General features: G+C 33.7%; 2 protein-coding genes across 3 annotated transcripts in view; both read left to right on the forward strand.

Moving 5' to 3' along the window:
• The window catches only part of LOC100742394, a 116382-nt gene extending 112350 nt beyond the window's left edge, over nt 1-4032 (forward strand). For both annotated transcript variants that reach the window (XM_003490368.4, XM_024368293.2), the window contains exons 3-5: nt 227-342; nt 1141-1471; nt 2113-4032. In XM_003490368.4, coding sequence (XP_003490416.1) covers nt 227-342; nt 1141-1471; nt 2113-2319 — 654 coding nt within the window. In that variant the 3' untranslated portion in view covers nt 2320-4032. The remainder of the gene's footprint in view (nt 1-226; nt 343-1140; nt 1472-2112) is intronic.
• A 998-nt stretch (nt 4033-5030) lies between these two features.
• On the forward strand, nt 5031-8475 carry LOC100742518 (BTB/POZ domain-containing protein 1). The gene is given in 9 exon segments (XM_033321341.1): nt 5031-5194; nt 5338-5395; nt 5489-5597; nt 5600-5888; nt 6005-6691; nt 6772-6931; nt 7010-7167; nt 7247-7481; nt 7547-8475. Coding segments are annotated over 7 exon segments (1719 nt in total). The 5' UTR covers nt 5031-5194; nt 5338-5395; nt 5489-5569; the 3' UTR covers nt 7709-8475.
• Nucleotides 8476-8552: the final 77 nt, after the last annotated feature.

Below are 8552 nucleotides of genomic sequence, written 5' to 3' on the forward strand. Positions count from 1 at the left end.
TATGTAAATATTCAGAGAAAGTTTAAAGAATCGGAATGTATAAAAGAATTTAATTGGCTTATCCTTATCTTCTCGTGTATTTATTTCGAGATTCTTAAAAAAATGAATTTTCAACAAATTCCATTGAAACTAATTTATATATAAACTTCGAGCACTTTCATTGAACGTTCACACCGAACCAACGATAAATTAGAGATTCAATGGAACTTTTTCTTTTCTCTTGCAGGTGGTTTGGCTGACCGCAGTCCTGTGCCCGCGGCTTGCTGCCGCCAACAACTTGACTTTATCCTTCTCGTCTCGTAAGGCCAGGCAACATCCATTCAGGGGACATATCTCTCGCTGGTAAGTTTTCACTTTCCTCGCTACTTCTCTCCTTTTCGTTATTATAATATCAATAAACGCGTGTTCTTCTAACAGAGATATACTAATTTTATTGTAAGACATACTATGTGTATCGTAAAACGATCGACGATACGATCGAGAATACGGTTGACAGAACGAACGACGAAATACCTTGGCATCATTCAAGCTTGGCATCGCGCTCGCAAATTATATCGACACGCCAGTGACACTATTTTGCACGGCTGAATTTCAATTTTCAATCAGCAACCGTGGCGCCCGTATATCTCCTACGCTCCACGACGCTACGCCATTATTTATCCTGTCTGTCACGAACTGTCTTAATTATTATTAATGACTCGTACAAGAGGTTCGACAGGTGAATACGGAATTAGGGGCGAATTATCGGTTCTCGAGCGGCTTTTTCACTTGTCTTATGCTACATTCTGTCGCGTGTAGTTTAGACACGAGTCATTTGCTTTTAGAAGCACGCGTGAAATGTTATGCGTTCTCTGTCGGGTTTCAAGTTCTTCGATTGCCATTGCTTTGAAATGTTACGCATTCTCCCGAGTTTTAAATTCCTTGATCGGTCGTCGTGCTTCTCTTCTTCGTATCGTAGCATAGCTCGTAGCGAAGCCTCGATGGTTTCAAGTTCTTCGATTGGTTTTGCTTCGAATGGTGTGCATTCTCGCCGGTTTTAAATTCTTCGACCGGCCTTCAACTTTTTCTAGTTCCTATCATAGCTCAGTGAAATTTCGATGGCTGTTTGAATCTTGTCTAAATGTCATCTGAATGTTGCAGGACGCAGACCTTTGAGGACACGACCAAGCGGATGACTTATCGAGAGATGAACATGATTCTACGACACGAAGGAGGCGAGGACGGCCTTCCAGTTGATTGCTGCCCTACGGTAGAGGAAATGGTGGAACCGGTCGGCGGTCGAAATCGGGAAAACATGTACGTCCAGCTGTATCGGGATGGTCAGAACGCCCAGAGGTTCTTCGAGTACTCCTGCAGGCCAGACGTCCTCGACAAGCCGTGCAGGTTCATCGACCGGAAGTTCACCAACCAGTCCAGATGTGTGCAGAAGTTCTCATACACTTACGCTATCATTGAAAATTCTGGATCGACGGTACGTAATGTAAAGTGATCCTGATCTAGTTTCCATTAGGCTTTCGCGAGTGCGTCTATTCTGTCGATGCTGTGCGATGTGTTCGTTACCCGTGATACGTATTTCGAGCGATTTTTACTAAATGGAGCCAGAGATTAAAAGAATCTAATTCGTCTATTATTATACATATATTTTTTTAATTTATTTACTATCTTTACAATGGTAGTGAAACTGATTTGGTGTTAATATTATTGCGATTAAAAGGTTCGATTAACGGTAGATCGGAGAACAAATTTAAACTTTAAAATCGATTAAAAAATTGTCCTTATTTTCAACGACAGTATTGTCCACGTTTTTCCTCGATGGAAGAAAATAGGATGAATGGGAATCAGTTTTCATCAGTACAGTCATCGATCTAATCATCTCAAAAACAGTAACTTTATATTATACAGACAATTATTATAATACATATATGTAGATATTAGTATGAACAGAAACTACTTCAAATTGTATGCCAAAAATATCATCAGTTCTTAGAGTATCATAGCGAAAGTGTAAAACTAGCTATTCTTGTTCTTGTTCTTGCCGAGGTTTCGGCAAGTCAACACGACTTTAATGTAAAAGAATATATTATCCACTTGAAGAACGTGTTCTGCTCACAGGGCGGAAAGGAGGAACGCGGGAGGCATCGGCACAGAGAACGCATGATCCCTACGTTTCCCGGGAACACGGTGGGTGGATCGATGTGGACGTTGGACTACATTAAGGTGCGAAGTGGGTGCAGCTGCGAGGTCATGCCGAAACCGAAGAAAAAGAAGAAGTACAAGAAGAGCAAGCTAAGGGACCAAGATTTGGATTCGGAGACCTGAGATCTGTATTACCATGGGATCAGAACAGATCCCTCTACCTCCGTGCACGCGATACCACCGATAAAAAGAAGATTGCGATCCGATCGAAACGCGTTCCAAACCGATGCAAAATCTAATGTGACATGGAGAGTATTCGTTTTTCGGATTGTACAGGATTAAAATGTTACCAATGGAAGGGTTCTCTCTTTTAACGAGGATTGAATATTATCGTTAAAAGTACTTTTTTTTTACGTTAAAAGTGCCTTGATGGAAGCTTGTATCGTTTCTAACAATAGATCATCGACGATAGTTATTATTTTAGAACGATTCTATTATCGTATTTATTATATACATATAAGTAGATAACAAACTAATTCAAGAGTATGATAAGATATTAATAAGGTTCTAGAGAGGAGGTTCCGCCAAACTGTATTCCGCTTATTTTTAGTAAGATTGATATTTTTAGATAATGGTGAAATATAAAGTGTAGTAGTACAACAAAGTCAGTAGAATCTCCTTCGAATGAATAAATAGTGGATAGACTGATATTACGATTCAAAGAGTTGAACGTGAAAGATGTTTGAATATCTGCGTTTTCTAAATTGTTATTGTAATTTCAGAAATGTAATCGTATGCTAAAGAGGAAGCGTACTTGATACATTGTCTTGTATTAGTAGCAGACGAATGTCTCGATTAAATTTGTATTTAACATTTAGGAAATATTTTCATTTTCACCCGCGGCCAGTTATTATAGTGTGCTCCTATAATGCATGTACATTCTAAAGTTACGTTTATTTTTAAGTTAGAGAGGAGAGGTAGATTTTATATTTATAGATTTTATCTCTAATTGTAAGGTATAACGTATTATGTTTCATAGATCTGCGATAGATATGATTCGTTATATATGGATAACGAGAACCAAACAAGAAACTGCTTAAATTTATTTAACGTAATAAAACCCTATTTAATTAAGCGATTAAGTCTGTTTTATCTTTTAAAGCACTGACTAGAAGAATTAGAGGGTGCAACGAGCAAAACGTTGCATTAGCTAGTAACCATGACGATTATTAATAAATCTGAATATATGATAAGAAGAAAAGAATAGAAACTTATTGTATAATCTAAAATATAAGTTACAGGATATGTAGAATTTATTTTACGTATGATGATATATAGGTACTTTTATACGAGAAGATAATTTTTAAACATATATATAGACAAAAAGTTTACATTAATTTAACGCATACGTTACAAATAGAAAGCTGCCATTATTTTAATAAAACTTTACTGATTTATCTGTCATTTTGTACATATAGAAAAGTACATAAACATTAACATAAATACGCTTTTATGCGTTATATTAGTGTAATGTATAAATTATAAGACAAATAACTTTTACATTTAGAACTAAAAACGTTCGAGAATGTTGTACTTAAATAGTTAAAATCGTATTAATTAGATTAAATAATGAACGTATTATAATACCAGTTTTTTTAGTTTAACATATTTATGAATGTACCATAGTAAATTACGTCGTACGTTTAATTAGCGAGGAACCTTTCCAATAAGCATATTCTCTTTTTCTATCACTGTAGTTGTCGTATTAATATTCTAACAAGTGGTTTCAACTTGATAACACTCATGTATTATAATCAAGCATTAGGCTTACAGATTTGTTTTCTGTATGCCATGTATACATTGTACATAAATGATATTAATACAATTGTTATAAAAGTATTCGTTATTTCTCTTCCCGCGCTGAATGCAGTAATTGATTTACATTTTTATTCATAATCATATTTTCTTTTTTCTATTACAAATTCTTTATTAGTTAATTTATTAAATATATGTGTTGATTATAACGCGTTACAACGCGATGTACCGAAAATTCCGTTAGGCCGGGCAGATTTATGCCACCAAGAACAATCGGAAAAATGAAATTTTATTGCTACGACCCTAATGTACTATGACAAAAGTACATAAGTAATTTAATGGATTCGCAGTATCATGTATTTTTAACTTCCTCACAGTACTTTTCCACAGCTCAATAGCTGAGACCTTATGGTAACTAATGGTTCCTGAGATATAACTCATACACTTATACTCCATCGGATATTCCACAGGGATGTACATTCTACCACTTTGACGTACATCTCCGCATAATACTGAATCCAGCCTCGATACCTTTTCTAAAGGCATAACGTGCAATGAAAATGAACGTGCAATTAAAAATGCTGAAACAGTGCATTTTAGCGAAACTGCAATCATATCTCAGAAAAGTCAAGTTAAATTGTTATAAATTGCTCCCTAATTGCTTCATACGTCGCAAAACCATTTAAGTACATATGATAAAAACATCGCTGCGCATTTCTGTACACATACACACACTAATTTTGTGCGTGAATATATTAAAAAATCACAATCAGTCAATCGTCATCAATCTATCCCCTTCAATCACACATCGCGGGAGCGAACAATTACAATCCTTGACCAAGCGTGAATCTTTCAGTGGATTCTAAAATGTTTGTATTTAAAACGTTGCGAAGATATTATAAGATATGATTGTAACTAGTGAGTCTATTATATTTGCAGTAAATTTGATAAACTATTCATATTTACAAAATTAGCATTAATATTAGAATATAATATAATATTTTAATGAATCAAAAAATTATCCATTGTATTCTTAATACCTACAGCGTCCTCTGCAAGAAATAACGTGAACTATATTTGCAAACCACGAGTCAATTACGTAGATAACAGTTTTCAACATCTCGTTCTTTTGTTTGTTATCTAATAAATATAGAAATAATTATCAACATCATGTAAAAATTCATGAAAGTTTATCTCGAGTAAATGTTAATTGCATTGATTTCATTACGTACTTCTGAATAGAGTAAGTATGTATTTGCGTTGTAGATGCACTGACTATACTATAAGCGATCGAATACCTATGCATGAATATCCTGTCGTAATAGATACGGACGCTACGGTATAGTCTGTGGCAACTGGCAATCTAGCAAGCAGAATTTATTTCAGTGCCATTCGCCAAAGCACATGTATGTAGCCATTATGAGTGGTACCTGCCAGTGAACAGGTGAAAAAATTTTGTCTATACAATGACATTTCTAGTTTTTAATCATTTATTTTAATACTATCATGTCCAATTCTTTGATATTCATTTGTGCAGAACGTTAAATGAGCGCAACAAGACCAACGAACTGATGTGAATGATCGTGCCGCTTTTGTTGACACGATTCGGAATATTTCGATGAAACGGGATAATACATCAAAAATAATCCGTTTCATTGTGTGAAAATGTCCTCGGAATCTCCCTTGAGCGATGTGCCAACTGTCGTGTCAAGACTGCATAATTTGCGCTTAAGTCAAGAAGACGGTGACGAACTTCAACAGAATGTAAATCTCGTCGTATCTGGCGATTCGTCTCCAGAACCTGTACGAAATACCCAACCTATTGGCAATGTTATCCTTTCACGTGCCAGACGTGCGCTTAATTTCGTTTGCGATGAAGATCAATCAACTTCATCAACAGCAAGAGCTGGAGAGTCTTCATCATCGAATGGTGATAAGTAAGTACTTTAATAAATCTTTCGTGTTTCTTAAAAGTGATCAATTTTAAATCAATTACTATTATAATACTTCTATAAACAACATTTTCATAATTTTCTTGATATTAATTTTTTAGTAGGCCTCCAACAAATGTAGCAAATACGTTGCATTTGGTAGGAATATCTCAAGATACTGCTACTTTGGAAAGTACTTCTACGAATGGTCAGGCAACAGTGGCTTATAATTGGCAAGGTACAAAAGCAACAATGCGTGAAAGAATTGTTTTTCTTTTTAACAATGAAATATTGTCGGACGTAAGCTTCATAGTAGGAAGGGGAGTACAAAAGCAGCGTATACCAGCTCATAAACTAGTCTTGTCTTCTGGAAGTGCCGTTTTTGATGCAATGTTTAATGGAACACTTGCAACAGCTTCTTCGGAAATAGAAGTACCTGATGTAGAACCTGCTGCTTTCTTGGCAGTACTTCTTTTTTTATATACAGATGAGATACAGATAGATCCTGAAACTGTGATGACTACGTTATATACAGCTAAAAAGTATGCAGTGTCTGCTTTAGAAAAGCACTGTGTGGATTATTTGAAAAATAATTTAACCAGTGATAATGCATTTTTGCTCTTAACGCAAGCTCGACTTTTTGATGAATCACAACTGGCTGCAGTATGTTTGGATACTATTGATAGATTTACTACAGAAGCTTTAAATGCAGATGGATTTACAGATATTGATATTGATACATTAAAAATTGTTTTGGAAAGAGACACCCTTCGTGTTAGAGAATCTAAAATATTTCAAGCAGTTTTAAGGTAGAACAGTATTATATATGAAGCATCTGATATTTGATGAATATGCGTATGTATAATTATTTGTTATTTCATCTGAATAGATGGTCAGAAGCAGAATGTGTAAGGCATCGTTTACCAGTTACCCCAGAAAATCAGCGGTTTGTTTTGGGTAGTGCTTTTTCATTGATTCGTTTTCCCTTAATGTCAAAAGAAGAATTTACAGCTGGCCCAGCAAAATCTGGACTTCTTAATTATTCAGAAGCTAGTATCAATTGTATCATTTAATATATATCCTATATATATTTATGAAATTACTTATTTAAAAACTATTTGTTTTAGGTTCTTTCTTTATTCTCATATTTTATATTAAATCCCAAACCAGTGGTAGGATTTCAAACAATGCCTCGCTGTTGCATGACTGGTAAAGAACAAACTGTATGCAGATTTCAACATACCAAAAGTAGATGGGGATACAATGGGACAAGTGACCGTATAAGGTGATTTTCAAGACAAAACGTAAAGAGAATTTCATGTTTATAGTATTTTATATAATTTAGATAGATTCTTCTTTTTTAGATTTAGCGTTGATAGACGCATATTTCTTATTGGCTATGGTGTCTATGGTAGTATGCATGGCTCTGCTATATACGAAGTATTAATAGAATTGATACATACTGCTTCTGGAAAGGTGATTGCTACAAATTCAACAAGTTTCAGCTGTGATGGTTCAAAATACACTTATCGATTAATGTTTAAAGAGTTAGCAGAAATTTTACCAAATACAATTTACACTGCATCAGCAACATTTAAGGTCGGTATATGATAGTTATTTTTAATGTATTCTTACGTTGATTATCATTGTGCATTCTATTTTAGGGCCCCTATTCTCATTTTGGAACTAAGGGTTTAAAAACAGTCATGGTGGATAGTGATTCAGGGAATGGAAAAGTTAAGTTTGAATTTAGTATTGAGACTGGAGATAATAATGGAACATCTACTGATGAAGGACAAATTCCTGAACTTATATTTTACACTTAATAACTCATGTACATAATAACGACATTCCTTTTTATCAGCTTCATTGTCTTTCAGATCTTATTACATTAAATTGTTTTGTATAACAAATGTTATATATCAGTTTCTTTGTCAACTATATATTTTATTACAACTGTGTGCAGTTTACATAATGAGCATGTTTAAAAGTTTTTTAAGCTCTGTTTGTACTGCAAGTTAAAAAATGTTTTATATCTTATATTTATAATTGAAAATATTGAAAGTGGAATTTGTAGATTTTAAAAGGGCCTTATTGGGAGAAGAGACTGATTCGTGCCACTGATGTAAAATTAAAATTGAACTAAATTACTTATTTTTAATTAATTATTTTAATGGCAAATTTCTTCAAAAAGTAATTTTGGAGAAGGTAACCATACATTGAGTAAGTTACAAATATTAATATATTTATGACTAAGGACAATCTATTTTTCTATTTCTTCAAACAATATGTACATGAGTGGTATATTTATACATATAATAGTTAAGCTTTATGTGGCAAAATAATAGATGAATTTTCATTGTCATTGTTTAGGACGTCTCTCTGTCAAATAACTTTTTTCCTGAGAAATATATAAAATAATGTAAAATTCAAATAAATAATCAAAATCATTATATTCTGCATGAGAAAACAATATAATAGAGTTTAAAGCTTAACAAATATTTTTTAGAAGAATTATTAATAAAAATGTCTATAATTTTTGGTAGGAAGCTATGTATTATCTAAATACGTACATATAATAACTAAATAGAAACAATATATTGTTATTTTTTTAGTATTATTCAAGTTTAGGAGTTGTAAATGTAATATTTTAAGAAAGATTAACGCATT

This window comes from Bombus impatiens, unplaced genomic scaffold (genome assembly GCF_000188095.3).
Source record: "Bombus impatiens unplaced genomic scaffold, BIMP_2.2 scf_0418, whole genome shotgun sequence".
Classification (NCBI taxonomy): Eukaryota; Metazoa; Arthropoda; class Insecta; order Hymenoptera; family Apidae; genus Bombus; species Bombus impatiens.